This window comes from Triturus cristatus, chromosome 5_1 (genome assembly GCF_964204655.1).
Source record: "Triturus cristatus chromosome 5_1, aTriCri1.1, whole genome shotgun sequence".
NCBI lineage: Eukaryota > Metazoa > Chordata > Amphibia > Caudata > Salamandridae > Triturus > Triturus cristatus.
The window spans coordinates 582,479,373-582,498,284 of NC_140587.1; the positions used below are offsets into that span (position 1 = coordinate 582,479,373).

Genomic DNA, 18,912 nt, shown 5'->3' on the forward strand with positions numbered 1-18,912 from the left:
TGTTCAAATAATGTAAAGTCACGTAAGTATGTATCACAGCCATGTTTGGTATTTTTCGGATTCCGTAAAAAGCCTTAGGACCCCAGCACGATCAGCGAGGACGTCCTCCCCACTGAATCCCTTCCAACGCTGCACTGTGATTTGCTGTTTAGCATTACCTTCGTAGGTTACAGTGTTGCGAGTGGGTCATGCTCCATCATTAACATCCACAGAAAAAGTCTCCGAAGTGGAGCCCCCGACCCTTCAGGGCGACCTCTTGAGGCGGGCACGGAGGAGCCCGTCAAACCATCTCGCACATGAAAAAAGTAAAGAGGCCCAATACTGAGGACTCAGGCTTTTTATTTGGAGTCATGCAGCAAACTTGTAGCTTCCCCTTCTCCGACATGTTTCGGCAAGTAATATATATATATATACTTGCCTATAATATCCTACATTAAAGGTTTTCCATAGTTTTTCAGTCAACATGATCAGGTGATTAAGAATTAAGTAAAGTTACTTGAGTTTGATGAACCCATACAGATTGAGAAGGGTATACGTGTTAGCTCCACCATTATAAATAGCAATAGCATAAAACAATACAGGATATACAATATTAGCCGGTAATATATCAACATGACATTTGATGTTGCAATGCAATGGTGATTTGATGATATCAGACACAATAAGATTCTTTCCCCCAAGCCAATAATCTATTTATATGTCCCATACAAGTACATACAATGATGTATAGTATATTAATATTTATATTATTTATTCGAACAGTTTTACTTTTGACTGTGATTATATTTATATTTATTTATATATTTATGCAATTGTATATGTATGTTTTTAGGATTAATATCATCTACATTTTAGGAGGAAATGTCTATGACATATTTTATTTTTCTTACTTTTGAACAATGTACAGGGACATATGGATTTTGGGACACCAATACTATAGGAATATATCCATTACATCAATATATTTGCACATAACTAAACTAAATAGACTTTACATCCTGTTTGTAATAGACTTTACATCTGGGTATTTTACCGTAACAAGGCTAAAACAAGCATTATGCTAGTATATTAATATCTTTCCTGACTAGAAACTGAATATTATACCATGAATGCACTAGCACTTTATTCACCACACACACAATCACCATTCACGATTTATACTTGATATTCACAACACGTAACAGATAAGTTATATTACATTAGACCTAAACCATGAAATGCCCATTAAAACTTGAAGATAACATTTTTGAAGATAGTCCAACAATGAGGCTATATACCATATTCTTCATTCATCATCAGTCATTATTTGCCAATACAATGAGACAGGTCACATATAAGACATTATGTATATACCTACTTAGGATCAAACAGAGTAAAATATTGACATTGTGACTTTGACAATAATCATATACTGAGGATTTCAATATAATTTATCTTGTTTTAAATTGATTTTAATGATTTATATGGTATTGTATTGCATTTTAAACGGACTTTTAATAAGCATGAATTACGAAGTGTATTTAAACACAGAAAATTTTGTTTATGTCTATGATGTTGTGAATATCACGTGGTATGTATCACCAACCACTGTCACTTTAAAAATGAGAAAAATACTTCCCTCCGTGTCATGTGATCAAGGCTCACCTTGGAGCCGAAACGCGTCAGGCCGAAGCAGCAATAAAGATTCACTTATAAGCACAATACAGGGGTCCGTTTCCGTCTGTGCGAGTGAAGCCAGGAACGGCGGAGTATTTTCATATATATATATATATATATATATATATATATATATATATATATGTATGTATGTATGTATGTGTGTGTGTGTCCCAAAAGATGCCCCTGGTTTGAAGACTCCACTCCACGGTAGATGATTCACTGAAACTTTATTCATGAAAATGGCACATTGATTCTGATTCTTTTGAAGTCCCTGACTCGTTTCGGAGCTACTGCTCCTTCCTCATAGGGCAAAGTTCCGGCAAACACGGAAAACGCACAACTTCAATTTCCGCTATTAGTATGCACTCCCATGCATGCTGGGAATTTTGGTTCAGAAACATTGTCCGGTTCCTAATTAAAATCTTCCGTGCTGCTGACAAAGATTCAGAATCTATGTGCCATTGTTCGCTATGGTTTGGAGCTTTTATTCTGACTGCAATTTCAATAATAGGGCATGTAGATTGTTTAGAGGTAGCCCTTGTCCTGGGCAATTATACGACTAATACGAAGACCTATGTAACAGATTTTTATAGTTAAGCTTTTTTTTAGCTTTTCCTTATGAACAAATCAATACATATTCAGTGTAACATACACATAATCCTATTTCTTCAGCAGGGAAATCTTCAAGGAAGGTGTAGATTGTCATTCTCCACATCTTCCTGGAGGACCATGACATGTTTAAGCATGGGAGTCAAACAGTGCTGCTAAGCTGTCAGAATGAACTGTTCTCCAGTTACCATTGCTGTGGGTTGCTTAATTCCGTAGGAATTTTTTTTCTTTTTCGATAAACAATTCCTGCTTATCTGCCCATTTTTTCTACCATTTAGTCTCCTTTTTCGTGTTAAACATAGTTAGAAATCCCTAGTTAAACAACATGGTTCTAAATATATTCATTTCTAATTCCAGTTTGCTTTCTTTTTAAACGAAAAAGGAATACATTCAGTTAATATTGCCAACATACAGATAAGAGAGAAGAATATTCAAGTGCTACTTGGTTTCTACAGATGGGTGAGGATATGAAATGTTGAATTCAGTGAAGATTTCCATGATGGAGAACTTGGGAGAACTAAAATTTGAAGTAAATAACCTTTCCTACTTTACAGGAAGCCCTGTTTTTGCAGTGTGGATATCTTTCTCATTAAATTGCCATTGCTTCAGGCTAAGGGATCTTCTGAGATTGGCTCTCTGTTCTCTGGAGAAAGCATTCATTGTTTTCCTGCATGCTACAGGGCATTGGGCTTGTTTTTTAAAATAGTTTTAACATGTTGTGAAAAGATGGCGTGCCTGCCTTCTTACAGATGAATTAACCTGTAATGTTTGTCTCTGAATATGCCACTGTCTATTTTGATGACTTGCAATGATAGTTACTTAAGCATGTATAATTTAAAAGTAAGCCTGTGCCAATATATTTATCTCCTGAGATTTTCTTTGGTATGTACATGCGAGCACAAATCTCATAATTAGCCTGAGCCAAAAAACGCACACAATTTGCAGGAAATGTTGGTAATCCAGTAGTGGAAATTATGCAAGATTTTGCTTTGAAAATACAAATTTGATTTGCCCTTATTTAAAAGTTAAAATAATGTTTCAGAAATATTTCTGACTTTGAGAGAGGCATTCCAAACTTCAGATATATGTAGCAAATAATACTGCTGGAGAACTGGTGATGTAGATCAGTAGAAGGGGTCTCCCAGTGGCAAGAAGCTCATGTGAAGGAAAATAACACAAATGCTTTGTCTTTGTCAATGTACAGGGACATATGGATTTTGGGTAAAAGAAAATGAATAAATAAAACTCTAATGCTAAAATGTTCTTACATTCTTTTGTATGTTCTCACTTCTAGATCCCAGGCTACCAGTATGTATCACCAGAAAGCAGCAGTGAAAATGTTCAGAACTCTTTTGCACTTATCCAGGTTAGATGTTAGTGTTTGATAAAAACTGTATTATTATTGAACATAATTACTATAAAAAACACACCACACATATGCCATCAGCAGACTAAAACGCAGTGTTCTTCTGGTATTTGGTACAAGTGGTATTATTTATTCTTGCAAATTAAAATGTCAAGTTGATTTTACTTTTTAAATATGGTATTCATGCCTTGGCATCATTGCATTCACAAAATATTTCTTTCATTCACCAGTTTATTTTCTCTGGAAAACCTTCCAATAATACAATAATGTAATTGCTGGCAACATGTAATGCACTTTCTTGCCACTTAATTTTATTAATAAACTGTTATATGTTCATCTGCGATACTTATTATTATTGCAAATATTTCCTTGTTTTTTTGTATCACTGCTTATTCCTTTTTTGGCTCTGAAACATTTCAATGCAAACCAAAGTGAAGAGTGCTGATGGCTTCTATTGGCTAATTTTAACTGCAGGTTTCTCACCTTTAGAATATCCCCAGGCACCAGACTCGATCCAGAGAACTTCAACAACAGCTCTCCCTTGTGGCGGTAGATGGTGGTGTGCCGCTCTGCTTTGGCGCGGAACTGCATATAAACACCACCACTTTGCACTGACGTAATTTTCTTTCTTTCCATGCCTTTCAGTGCTCAATCTGTGCTCTGCTTGCATCTTTTATCAATTTATTGATGATTTCCAAAACTGTTTTATACAGTGTGCTAAGTAACTACATTACCTTAAAAAACCACAGGCTTTAAACTGCAGTGATTGCAGGAAGCAGATTTTGGTTACAGACCAGTAAGGTGTGTGTTTGGTGAGTGGGCTCAGATCACAACTCTTAAGTTGTGCACTCATGTACCTGAAAGCTATCCAAGACCAGAAGGCGAAAATCTACATCACTGAAGGCAAGAAGAGCTTGCAGTTGAAGCACAGGTCTTGCTTTCTCTCCAACTCCAAGTAGCATTCTCAGTCACAAGGCTGTTCACTTGAGCAATTCACCACTTCCCACTTGAAGTCTGGGGCTAAGTAGAATACATGTGCAAATGGGAAAAAAAAGACGAAGCACAACTCTACAGGTTTCGCCACTCTGGTTCAAAATAGAATGCATTTGGGCATCAAGATGAAAACCACACCTCTTCTAAGTCTCCAATTTCAGAACTGATTCCTCAGTTTGTCCTGGGTTTAAGGAGCGCCCAAGTGCCTCTTGTCTGATTACCATCGGCATGTCCTTCTTTGATGCAGTCTATCTCCCTGGGACCCATTCCTGAAGCCATAGCCACTTTGGGACAGACTTCAACGCCAGTTCATGTTCCAGCAGTGCAGAAACCACCCTCTATCAGGGCCTATAGAACATTCAGTTCCAGTGCTCATGTTGGAGCCTGAACCAATGTCGGAAGAAAGCACCTCGTTTGCAGCAGTGTTGGCAGGACAGCACAGGTGATAGATCTGCAGCTGCTAAAGAGAAAAAAAGGTTTCTAACAGATAGTCTCCATCCAGGTCCAACATCATCAGAGCCCTTGCTACCATTTAATGATGCTCTCTGATTTTTTTTTTGATGGCTTCATTGCCCAAGCCTGGTTCTTGTCTCTCAGTCAGCTGGTCATTATCGCTCACGCTGTAGACTTGCACCCAGTGATCTGGACATCCAAATCAAGCACCCTACACCTGAATGCCTTGTTGTGCAGACATCAACATGCATAGGCAATCCTAATTCATTTCTTACAAATCCTCCAGAAATTCAATTCAAAAGGGCTGATGCTTTTGGTAAAAGAATGTGTTATTTTGCAAGCTTGGTCCCTTGGTCCATAACTGAACTTTGTTTGTTACTGGGCAGGAAGACTCGTGCTCTGTAGGGCTTGGCCAACAAGATCTTGCAGATGGTCCTAAAGGACCTAAGAGCCTCTCTTGTTCAGACAATACGTGATGGACAGGATGTAGCAAAGTATGTAATCCTTACAGGCCTAGATATTACTAATTGCATTTGCAGAGCTATTGGCACTATTATCATGCTTAGGAGGCGTGCATGGATGAGGTCGTCCAGATTCTGTGGCGATTGCACCCGTCCTTAATAGATATGCCCTTTGATGGGTCCAGACTGTTTGCGGCTAAAGTGCACTCTATACTAGAAAAAGGTAAAGACAGCCAAGCCTCTCTGCATGATATTTGGTGTTTCTGATGCACGCGAAGCAATTGTCCCATTAGTTCAGAATATTTTAAGGCGAGTCCTGAGGGCTGGTCGATAAGCAACGTCAGCTTTTCCAACCAGCGATACACCAAACAGTCCAGTTCATTCGGAGCCCTGGATGTGGCTCCAGCAGAAACTGTACAGGGAAGCAGGAACAGTAGTCCTCTAATTCCTTCTCTCATGCTGCAATGGTTATCAAACCGCGTTAACTTCTCCCCAACCGCTCATGCCAGGCTGGTGGCGAGCAGGATTTAACATTTTCTCTAGGGCTAGTGATACATTACATCACACAAATCGGTCTTACAGATTTTTCAAAGGAGCTACACCCTATTCTTCTTCTACACACACCTTCTATCAGCCACATGAGAATATATTTCGGAGGAGCACTTGACAATCCTGATGCAGGAGGTACATTTTTTACTCTCCAAGGGTGCTATTGAACAGGTACAGGACTTTGAAAAGGGCGAGGGTTGCTATTTATGCTACTTTCTCATCTTGAGAAAAAACATAGGCCTCCGGCATATCCTGAAACACCACCCATTGAATGCCTTTTTCCTGAAGGACAAATTCGGAATATTCACACTGGCTCTGATTCTCTCTGTTCTGGACTAAGGATACTGGATGGTGTCCTTGTAGTACATGTATTTTCATATACCCATTCTGCCAAGTCACAGGCATTACCAGTGGTTCAAGGTGGGACAAAATAATTATTTCAGTTTGCTGTGCTCCCTTTTAGCTTATTTCCGCCCTTTGAATGCTCACAAAAGTGATGGCATGGGTTGTTGCCCATCTTAGGAGGTTGGGAGTACATGTATTCCTGTACCTCCACAATTGACGTGCCGCAGTCAGTTGATGACCACTTCCAGATTATTGCCAACCTACTGACATAGTTGGGATTCTCTATCAATGAGCCAGAGTCACACTTGAAGCCCTTGCAAGCAATTTCATTTTTTGGGGGCAGTATTGGACATGGTGGCTTTCAAGGCTTTCCTCCACAAGCCTGGTATATTAAGGATATGTTCACGATGTGTCGGGTTCAGTCTTGTGTGTCAGTCAGAATGGCTCAAAGGAATCTTGGTTTCCTGGCCTCATTAACCCTCCTCATCCTGTGTGCCCAATAGCAAATTAGGGCTCTGTAGTGGAACCTCACATCCCAGTGGGCTCAATATCAGGGCTGATTCCCACACCATACTGGTCTCACAGGAGACTGCTTATCTGCAGTGGTGGTTGACAGATGCCCAACTGACCTATGGCAGGCCACTCTCTCTACCAGTCAGAGCTCTCAGTGTTTACAAATGTTTCGCTTCTGATTTGTGGGGTGGGGTGGGGTGGTACCTAGTATTAGTAGAGATCAGACACGTCTAGTACTCATTGGAGAACCACCTCCATATTGACCTGCTGTAGCTGTGGGCGATCTGCTTGCCCTTAAATGCCTTTCTGCCATCTTTTAAGGGGGAGGCAGGTGCAGGTTCTTACAGACCGCACTACTGCCATGTAGTTCTGCGCAAGCCAAGTGGAGTGGGGTCCTTGAGCCCTCTGTCAGGAGTCTCTGCCTCTGTAAGAGATTGGAGCAACAGAGCATCTTTCTGGCAGGCAACCACTTAGCATGGTCCCTGAATGCCTGAACGAACAAACTAGGTAGACGCAATCTGGCAGAAATGGATTCCTAAGTCCAAGCTTGTGCAAGGCATTTTCAGCCAGTGGGGAGGTACCTAGTTAGATCAGTTTGCAACGACAGAGTCAGCAATTGTGCTTACTTGAGTTTTCCTCCAAGGCTCTCTAAGAGATGCCTTTTGACTGGAATGAAATGAGGGACTGCTGTGCGCATTCCCACTGTTACCACCTTTGCCTTGAGTACTGAAGAAGTTTGTCACCAATTCTTTGTCTATACTTCGTGTCTGAGAGTGTGGAAAGGGAAGAGACCAGAAACCGATGTCTGCGCCGAAAGGTGGTGTCTATGTGTGGCTCCGCTGCTTAACTTCCAGGGCAGTATGGAGTCACACTATGCCATCTACTGGTATATGGGAGCACTGCTGTTGAAGTTCTTTGTATCCATTCTAGCACCTCTTGAAGGGGAGGACTCTGCAGTTGGAGCATCCACCAGAAAGACTGTTACTGGAGGTAAGTAGCTTGTTCTTTTTGTGTTGCAACAGATTGCTAACATGCATTGGAAATGGATTATAAACCATACTTGTCAAAATACTTTGAGATGAGGTGAGACAGTTCCTGTTGTAGAGAGGTTCAGTTTCCTGCTGCAGGCATCATTCTAGCCCGTACCTCACAACCCCCGCCCCCTCGATTTTGTTTCACACCTAGGGGTCAGTGGAAAAAACTCTGCACTAGCACCCTCTCTGGTACAGAATCCTCTTTTATGTAGCATGTCTAGCTTTTAAATGCCTCAATCAGTTGGCCCAAGTGACCTTGTCTATAGGATGTTGCGGATAGTCGCCCAGTTAGCTGACAAGAAGCTCCATGTCATCATTATTTCACCCTTCAAATCCCAAGAGGAAACCGCACCTTTCACTCTTTGCGGTGCCTTTTTGGAATAGTCAACTGAGATCTTTAGTTCAATTCTTACCTTGTTTAAATGCCAACTCAGGACAAACCCTTTCTAAATGCTACAGCACTTAAATCGTGAGTGCTTTAAAACATATGGAATAGTGTATGAGTGTGGTATGCCCGGAGACATTCAGCAAAAGCATCTAGCCTCATGGCCTGGGCATTTCTCCTCCTTAATCATTACCATGGCAGGACACCGCTCCGATTGGAGTCAAGCAGGTACACGAGGAGGCACCCAAACATGTACACAATCCTTTCTAATTCCATTGTTATTGAGAAATCCCAGGAGGATGGTGATATGACTTTAAAAGTATTGGCCTAGACAGTCTGGATTACTGGAACATAGGAGGGTCAGCTGAACATTAAATATACAGAACTGAGACATTCTTGCATAGGCTGTGGATCTGGTGCACTATCCCACTTGATGGCTGACTTTAGGCCTTATTCAGAGTTTGGTGAATGGGGTATTAAAATGTGGTAGATATCCCGCCCGCCATATTACAAGTACTAAAGTCTATAATGTACTTGTAATATGTTGGTGGGACATCTTCCATGTTTGCTTCATTGTAGCCCACCCTCCAAACTCTAAATAAGGCCCTTGGGCACTTCATTGTCAGTCATTACCATATAACCTCCTGTTGAACATGGCAGAAATCTCCTGAACAACATTCAATCCCCCATCCTAGCACAGAAAACCCTCTACTGCTACGTATGGCCTTCAGTGGAGCCTTATCTCAGAGTGCCTCATTCTCTAGTCCGCATTACCACAAACGTGTATATAGTGTGCCTTTTGAAAGCATTCTAGACCGGGCACAGTAGTAGATGAAGCCCTCAGCATAGTTGTTAGACCTGGCATCCTTAGCGTGGGTTTCCCCAGTATTTTTGCCTCTGCCGCCTGTGTTTTTACTGTGTGTTGGACTTCATTTTTGCTGGTCTAGATGCTCTGGTCACTTTGCCACTGCTGTTCAGTGCCAAGGTGCAAGTGCTCCCTCTATAAATTGTTGTCATGGATTAGTGTTTCCATAATTGGCTTATTTGGTTTACCGTTAAGCCCCTAGTACATGTGCCCAGGGCCTTTAAAGCAAATGCTGCTAGTGGGCTTGCAACACTGATTGTGCCACCCACACAAGCAGCCTTGCAATGGGGTCTCATGCCTGCCATTGCAGTGTCTGTGTGCAGTCCGGTACTGCCCTGTCGACCTGGCAAGTGCACCCACTTGAAGATACAAAAGGTATGCTGTTCCTAATATCGAGACAAGGGAAAGCTGGTTTTATGTGGTCATGAAGTGTAGGAGGATGAGGATTCCTCCTCTTGGAATATAGGGCCCTCACAAACCCGGCAAGGTGTCATGCTTCATCATTTGGGCTGCTCCTCGTCAGGTTGGCCCTGCAATACCTGACGGGTTCCCTATGAGGGGCTCTTTGACGGAGATCTTTTATTCCAAATGCCGTTTGGTGCCGTGGGGGTGAGGGGCCTAATTAGTGTAGATGAAAGTGTGGAGTTGTATAACCTCTCAAGCGGCACAGTGGAGGTCCTAACCCATCTTCTCCTATTTTGGTGCCACCTGACAAGGATGGACACCGTTTAGACAATATCGGCTAAAGATTTTCCACCATGTCTACGATTACGGGACGTTCTGCCAACGCCTTGTCTTTTCTAGGCCATTATGACCGCCAAATGTGGTCTGATGTCGACTCCATCATCGAGCTCATACCCGAGGATAGACAGTCTAAAGACAGGAAGATCATACTAGAGGGCACACACACTTCATTTGAAACGATAGCTTGTGCCATGAACATCGACTCCACCGGTTTCTGTCAACTAGCTGTCGCAGCTGTGTTAAGACACCAAGGTTGGTTCAGGGTGACCAGAGGTCCAGTCAAAATCTTTTGGACATTACATATAATGGAGACGTATTATTTGGCAAACATATTGACAATGCCTTGCCTGCCAAGAAAACAGACATTGATACCGCTAAATCCCTCATCACCCTCTAATATCACATGGTGCCTTTTTGAGGAGCTCGTGGGTGCGGCTTCTCTTTTTACAGAGGTGGATTCCAACGCTCACAGCAGTATGAGTCGTACCAGCCCTAATACAGGCGGGCTATCAGCAACAGTCCTTACGTCAACCAGGGCCACGCAGAAGACCACCTTCTCAGAGCCGTGACAGAGGCCGCAAGCAGTGACCTTCTACAGGTACCAGCTGCACCATCCTGTAGGTGCGAAGATATCCAATTACATCCATCAATAGCAAACCATCCCTTTTGACAGATGATTATTGGACCTTGTCACCTATGAGCAAACCCTAGAGTTTCCGGAGAAACCAGCAACCAATCCACCAAGGGGTTTACACCCCCCCTCATCTTCACTTACTACAGAAGGAATCGTTCTTGATGCTTGCCAAAGGAGTACTAGAGAAAGTCCCGGTTGCCCAAAAAGGGAAAGGATTTTACTCTGTTTTTTCCTTATTTGCAAGAAATCAGTAGAATGGAGACCTATCCTAGCTCAAATACCTCCGCAAGCAATCTTCTTGATGATAACACTCTCCGACATTCTTCATCGTCTCAACAGCAGAGATTTCATGACATCTCTAGACCTCGTAGACTCTTACTTCCATATCCCCATCCATCCCAAACACTGCAAGTATCTTAATTTCACAGTAGCTAGAACCCATTACCAATTTGAGGTCCTTCCCTCCAGCCTCAAATCAGCCCCTCGTATATTCACCAAGTGCATGGCCCCGGTAGGAGCAGCACTCAGTAAGCAAAGTCATCAGGTATTCCCTTACCTAGAGGACGGGGTGCTAAAAGCTTCAACCCTAGGACAACCTGCCAGAGCGACAAAGGCCTGTCTCTCGCTTTTCCTCAAACTGGACTTCACAGAAAATTGGCAAAAGTCCTCTACCAGTCCCAGCCAAACTATGACATTTCTTGGAGCCTATCTGGACACAATGCAAAACAAAACCATCCTCTCCCAGGACAGCCAAGTGAGGCTAGCACACTCAGCTCAAAAAAGTGCACGAACATTTTATGTTTCTGTGAGACTGTTCACGTTGCTCCTAGGCATGATCTCTTCTGCTATAAACGTTATATCTTTGGCATGCCTCAAGAGGAGCTGCAACTACAATGGATACAGCCAGAAGGGTCTTTCGATGACATGATTTCCAATACCCCCCGAATAGTCCCCCACGCTGGCATGGTGGTCTCACAAACTACATCTCTCTCAAGGCCTCAGGTTCCTACCTTTAGTACCGGATTTCATCATCACAACGGATGCTTCCATGGAGGACTGGGGAGGCCATTTGCAAGACCTTCAAATCCAAGGAAGGTGGTCGACAACTAAAAAGTCTTTCCGCATAAGTAGTTTGGAGCTCAAGGCCATTTTTTTCACCCTACAATCTTTCCTCCCAAGGACTGCAAAATCCTCCAAGCTGGTCTGTACCGACAACACGATGAGCATGCATTTAATCAACTAACGGGGGAACTCGATCTTTAACACTATCTCAAGAAGCCCAGAAGTTGTGGAGTTGGTTCACAACCCACGGCATATCCTTAAAAGCTGATGACGTTTCTGTAGTGCACAACACACTAGTGACACTCTCAGCAGGACCAAGGACACCTGCCTCGAGTGGGAACTGGATCACCACCAGTTGAACAAAATGTTCTCATTTTGGGGGAAGCAAGTGCTGGACTTCTTCGCGACGAACAGCAATGCCAAATGCCAGTTTTACACCAGTCGATCTCTCTCCCAGGGCCGTGGGGGAATGTCCCTTCAATGCGCTGGTCTGGGATTTATGCATAGGCTTTTCCCCTTCCCACTGATTCCCAGGGTCTTCACCAAGATGAAGATAAAATGTTGCCGCCTCCTGTTGATTGCTTCCAAGTGGCCAAGTCAGCACTGGTTTTTGGAGCTCCCCCTCCTGTTCGAGACCAAGTCCATTTGCCTTCCACCAGCACCGTCTCTCCTGACACTGAACAAGGGTCAGATATGCCACCCGGAGCTAGCCTCTCTCCACTTGCATGCATGTCCTGACATCGAGGAGTTTCGTAACTTAAATATCACTAAAAAATGCAGAGATATTCTAAGTCTGGAGCGGAAGATACAACCAAAACTTATAAGTTAAAGTGGAAAACATTCTGTTACATGTGTCAACAAATTAGCTTGCACCCGTTCCACACTTTTCTGTAACAGATCTAACCTTCTCTTTTTTCTCTGGCCAAGTCAGGCCTGGTTTATTCATCAGTCAAAGTTCACCTCACTGCAATTTTAATATCTAGGCGCTCAGCACAGCCTCTATCTCTGTTATACAAGGCTCATAAAGCAATGAATTGACTCTTCAGAGCTTTCGCACCAGGGCCAGCTCCTCCCCCAGCATGGCATTTCAATGTGGTCCTCGCGCAACTAATGAAGCAGCCTTTCGAGCCCATTCATAAAGCTGAATTAAAGTTTTTTGCATGGAAATTTGCTCTTCTCCTTGCTCTCACATCTACCAGAAGGGTTGGTGAGATACAGGCCTTTACCACTAAAGAACCTTTTCTTGTGAGTATCAGAAGAATAACTGCCCTGCTGTCTGAATCCTGAAAAAAGACTGGACCTGCTTGCCTTGTACTGAGGACCCCAAAAGTAACTAGGCTGACCTCCTGTTTGAGCTACAGGGACAAAACAAGCTCCCAGAGGCCTTTCGTGCAACTGCCCAGCTGACGACCTCCAATTGGACCTTTCCTGGAACCTGATGCTGGCCTCTGTTGGAGTGAGTCCTAAACCCCAAGTGGTGCCTCCCAGGTCCTCGACCCTTGGCTGGTGTTGGAGTATACTCCACCTGTCCATACTGCAAATGCTGGAACTTAGAAACCTTTTGCCAACTTTGCTCCAAAGAACCAGTGGGAGACCGGGACCACTGTTGAGACGTCAAATCGACAGTCTAATTTAACTTGCTGGTTCGCCCTGCTGAAGAACTGACTTCTAGAAAAGATTTTATGTCTGAACCTGAGGGGCTTCTGCAGGGTCAATGTCGAGGCCTTCCCTTGTACAGACTTCAGATTTGACCCACTGCTTTGTCGATAAACGTGTTGAGAACCCACTCTTCAGCAACCTGCTGTTATCGAGCCCCACATAGGATTCAGCTTGCAGGTTACCCTGCCGACAACCACATTTCTCCTGAAAACTTTCTAAGTCCAAAGGCAATCTTTCCACTGGGATAAACCTGATCCCTGTATCCGATCCACTCTCCATCAGAGTCCGCCTTCACTTTTGAGTTTAACGCATTCTAGCGTGACCAGATCACCTGTGGTTGGTGCTTAATGCTTTTTGGTGCAATTTTAAACCTTAAACTTTAACTTTTCATATCTCTGGTTCTACTGATTGGATTATTGTCATTTTGGGGTCATTTTATTTAGTAAAATGTCCTCTATTAGTTCTAAATTGGTTTGGGATTTTTCATGTGTTGGGATTTCACTGTGCTGCATAATTACTTAAATACATTGCCTCTAATTTAAGCCTGACTGCTTTTGTACCAGGGGACTAATCACAGATTTATTTAATTACTTTTGTGGTTCACTCTGCAGAGGATTGTGATTTCTATTTGAAGTGGATTCGGACCTCCCTCAACTAATACTCGACTTCTGTACACTATCCCTCCACCAAAACTTAAATTCTGTGCTGTATGAACATTTTCATTCAGAATACATTTGTTTTGTATATTATAGAGTAAAAGGCATCAGAGGGTTTGGGTACTTTGAACAAAATGTAAAGCACCTCACATCTACACTCGTGAGATTGGAGGAACATACCCCTTCTCCATTAGGTTCAGAATCCCTTTTACACAACACAATAGTAGTAGTAGTACTTTATTTGGTTTCCATGAACCCTCAAAGTATATATGCACAATACGATAAAATATATATGGAATATAAAATATAAAGCAGTACATGTCCATATAATAATCATTTTAAAACTGTCTGTTCAACCATCCCTGTAAACAATCAGTGCAAGAACTGCTCTGAGCATAGTGCAAAAGAGCAGAAAGATCATCAGTTTTTAAAAGCTCATAAAATTCTAAAAAGATAAAATTCTATAAAATCAGGGAATATTCAAAACATAAGCATAAATCACTAGACTACTACTGTTCTAATCTTGTTTCGCTTATACAAAACGACCTGTAAAGATTTACTAACACCGAAGACAATTACAGGAGATGTATCACTTTTTTTTAATTCTCTGGGCTCCAAGCTATCTAGTCAATCCCAAGTTTCGACATATTGAGCTGATCCATTTGCGGCGCGACCCAAGGTACTCAGGACAGAAAAAACATTATGTGTGACTCAGTCTCACAGTCAAAATCGCAGGCTGGGCAAATGCTAGAAACCAAATTCTTGTTCCATTTATTGGTAAATGTTCTTAGTTGAAGGGTACCTAGTCCAAAGCGAACATACAGACTTTTGGCTAGAGACAGAGAAACTGAATCTAGAAATGGTTCCAAATGTGGAAAAAGCTTAAAATCCAAGAACATGTTGGTCAAGGATCCATTTGACCCGTTGTTTATGTAATCTTCATGAATATATGCCCCAAAATAAGATGTTTTCAGGCAATTGAGATCAGCTTTACAAAGAGTATTCGGCACATCCCATAACCTTTGTAGACCCATCCTTTTGAACCAATCAAAAATGAATTTGACCCAGGGTACTGTCTTTACACCCGCACCATTTAATAGGTCTTTAAGAGAGTCTCTGTAGTCAGGCAGTTTGGGTGTGGACCAAAGGCAGACCCAATACTCTAAAGCTTTAAGTGCTGCCTGGTTGTTAAATCTTTTTAGTCCTAGGTCGAAGTATAGTGGGATGAGAGGGGAGCTAGTTGGGACAGAAACCAACTTCCTCACAAATTTATTTTCAACAATAGATAATGAATGGACATTGGCGTAGCCCCATATCTTGGCACCATAGAGCGCAGCACCTTGTACCTTGTCATACCACTAGTGCCGGTGAGACAGAGCGTGAGCTCGTTTGCTTGTACAATCTAATAATGGCAATCGATCTATGTTCGGTTAGCAGCACACTTTAGGTAAGTTGTCCTGACCATTTAAAACTCTCCATTAATTTGACCTCTAGGTAGTCAAAACTGTGTACCCTCTCTAATACTTCGCCACCAACATGGACAACCGAATTTTGGACCACTCTCTTTCCGAACACTATATATTTTGTCTTATTTACATTGAGCTCCATGCCCCTGGACGTACAAAATCCTAGAAACTTGTCAATTAGGAGCTGGAGTCCCATTAATGTTTTGGATATAAGGAGAGAGTCGTCCACGAACAAAAGGATATGAACTTTTCTATTACTCAAAGCAGCAGAGTCATTTCTACAATTCAGCAATATGTCCACTACGCCATTCATATATAGGGTGAATAACGTTGGTCCAAGAATGCACCCTTGGCCTACACCGCGCTCAATAGGGAAAAGTTCTGTTAGTTCACCCATGTTGCCATATCAAACGTGGGCAAAGTTCTTTGTGTGAAGTTAAATCATAATCTGGATCATATTTCCAGGGACCCCCATGTTTGTCAGAACGCGCCATAAGTTGTTGCGTGGGATAAGATGAAATGCGGCTCTGAGATCTACAAACTCCACATAAAGCTTTTGTTTAAGTAGTAAGGCATATTTCCAGTGTAACGTAGCAAGTTTAAAAATCTGGTCAGAAGTACTGGTCTTTGGGCGGAAACTAGCTTGAAGACAGGGCATAATTGTATTAGAATCCACCCAATCTAGCAATCTATCCAGGACTCGTCTTGCAAATATCTTCTGTACATTATCAATTTAATTGATTGTTTTATAAGTTGAGCAAGCACATGCATCACCCTTTTTATATACCATGATGATTTCAGCTCTTCTCTAGGATTCCAGTGTCTCTCCCCCTGCCGCTATTGCATTTGACAGTAGATTTATGAACTTGTCCAGACTTGAGGCTCTGCTTTAAACAGATCTCCGGGAATTTTATCCAGTCCAGGTGCCTTAACTGAATTTAAGAAGTCGATGACTGTGACTGTATCTTCAGAACTAAAGATAACTGGGTCAGCAACTTCTGTGCCAACTATGGGTGGTATTTCAATAACAGTCGCCTGGTCGCTGTTCGATAACGGCTCATTAAGATCTTTTGCAGCATATAATTCAGAGATGTGAGACAGCCGTCTTTCAGGTGAAATGTGATAATGATAGTGTTGTAATCTCCATTGTTCACATAATGGTTTAGCCCATGCCCTCCTCCCGGTTGGCCATGTTGGTACGTCTGGGCAGTGAGAGCTCATGTTAGAATGTTGACATACCAAGGTTCTGATTACGTTGGAGAGCGGATGACTGGAATAAACGGAGTCACACTTACCTCGTGTGTGGACTGTGCTTTATTTACAACACTGGCGACGTCTGCGGAGGGGGCAGCTGGTCATCTCCCCTTTCGTGTTTATTTCTCCTGCCATGGGCTCAAGTTGCGAGTCAAAATTGTGAGCGGAGTTCAAGGGTTATAGTCTGTCCTGCGGAGTCCCGTTCCTGCTGGGCAGCGTGTTTCCCTCGCTGTGTCTGCTGGCGAAGGTGGAAACACTGGGACGGCTGACAACTTCTGTGAACTGTTCCAGAGTGAGGAAGCGAATTTTGAAGAGTCGATCACCTGACAAGAGCGCAGCCTCAGGCGTTCATGTGAGGAGTGCGGTTGTCAGTGCATTCCCCGAAGCCACGGCGTTCAGCTGTTTTCTTCACTGCAATCTTTGTGCACCGCTCTGGTGGGTCTCGCAGCGCTCTGTGTGACCAGTGGAGTCAAGCGTCTACCGAGAACCGTGCGTTCTCAGCAGCCGGATCCTGTCAGCCCTGGCGCTTCCTCCGGTCTATGGTTATTCCTGAGGAGCGTCCTTCCTGTGAAGTCTCCGGGCCCCTCCCTGGGGTGTCGACTGCCGGCGCACCAGTTCTCTGAGGGCCGGTCTGCAGTCTCCGGTTTCAGCTTCTTCTTTGTTCAAGTAAGATCCACCCAGTTCAGTATTTACGTTGTTTCCTGCTGTGATGCGCACACATGGTGCGTGTGGTTATCTTCTTCATAAGTCCCACAACGTGTACACTTATTTCTTCACTGTGATATGCACACAATTGTCGTGCATCTCTATTTATATATGCTTTTGCTTGTATTTCTACGCTGTGGCACGCACACATTTTGGGACTTCTCTACTGTCATCTTTGATTATATCTACACTGTGACGTGCACACATTGCGTGCATACCTTTCATGTGTAAAGTGCCCACATCTACTGTGACACGCTCACATTGGTTGCTGGTTTGGACCGTGTTACATCCTGTCAGGGGTTTTGGTCAGTAATCCTGTGTAATTCTTGTACGTTCCCCACACAAGTGTGGGGTTTCAAAGTCTGTGCTTCTTCAGTTAAGGTCGGGATAGAGAGGTCTAGAGCCATATAACCCTGTGAGTTTGTAACCTTTACGTTATGGGCACTCCTGGAATGAGTCAACCTCCATCTTTCCTCAATGAGTGTGGCGATCCAGAAATTCATTGGAAAGACTGGACAAAGCTATTCGAATCTTATTTGATCGCTATGGGTGGTGAAAGGTTCTCTCCGTTGCGCAAGCAACACATTCTGTTACACAATTTGGGCGTTCATGGACGGAAAGTTTATGAAACCTTACCTGAGCCAGAAATGGAAGAGGAGGATAATGCTGATGTGTATGACATCACGCTTATGAAGTTGGAGTTACATTTTGGAGATAAGGTCAATGTGGTACTTGAACGCCACAAGTTTTTTAGTCGTGTGCAAGGAAAGGGAGAATCAATTAATAATTATATAGCTGCCCTTAGAGGTCTGACTCAATTATGTGATTTTGGTGACTTAAATGATTCCCTTATAAGGGACCAACTTGTGAGGTGTACGAATAGTGGGAAGGTACAAGAGAAATTGTTGGCAAAAAACCCATCCTTAAAGGATGCCATTTCAATTGCGCAGTCGGTTGAGCATACCGCTAAGTGTGTCAGAGAAATGAAAATTAAAGAGGAGTCTGTGGCATCTATTCAGTGTGAAGGTTCAGAGGGAGAAGTATTCAAAGTTAGCAACAGAGAAGGAATCAGGAGCACACCCACTGTTAATCCCATGAGGGAGAGCCAAGGGTTGAAATGTTTCAGGTGTGGCAGCAATAACCATCTGGCCAATAGCCCATTTTGTTCTGCACGTGGGTTTTTGTGTAAAAAATGCAACAGAAGAGGCCATTTGGCCAGGGTATGCAGGGATGGGTCAAGTAACTCTGCCAGGGCTGTCAACACAAGCGGGGAATCACAAGCGAGATTCATTTTCCAAGTGAAAGATAGCCAAGATGCGGACAGGCCGAATTATCCTAAATGTGTCATCCTCATTGATAACAAACCCCTTGAGGTGTATGCGGACTCGTGTTCACCGTTTACATTAGTTAACCTTGCAGATTTTGAGAATTTCCTGGGGTGCGACAAAGGTATGCTGGTCCCTCCTGACATATCGCCGGAAGGGTACACCAGAGACCCCA

General features: G+C 42.9%; 1 protein-coding gene across 4 annotated transcripts in view; it reads left to right on the top strand.

The window, feature by feature from the left end:
* Positions 1-18,912, top strand: part of MYBL1 (MYB proto-oncogene like 1) — a 687,544-nt gene that overhangs the window by 208,154 nt on the left and 460,478 nt on the right. For all 4 annotated transcript variants that reach the window (XM_085605513.1, XM_085605511.1, XM_085605512.1 and 1 more), the window contains exon 7: positions 3,563-3,634. In XM_085605513.1, coding sequence (XP_085461639.1) covers positions 3,563-3,634 — 72 coding nt within the window. The remainder of the gene's footprint in view (positions 1-3,562; positions 3,635-18,912) is intronic.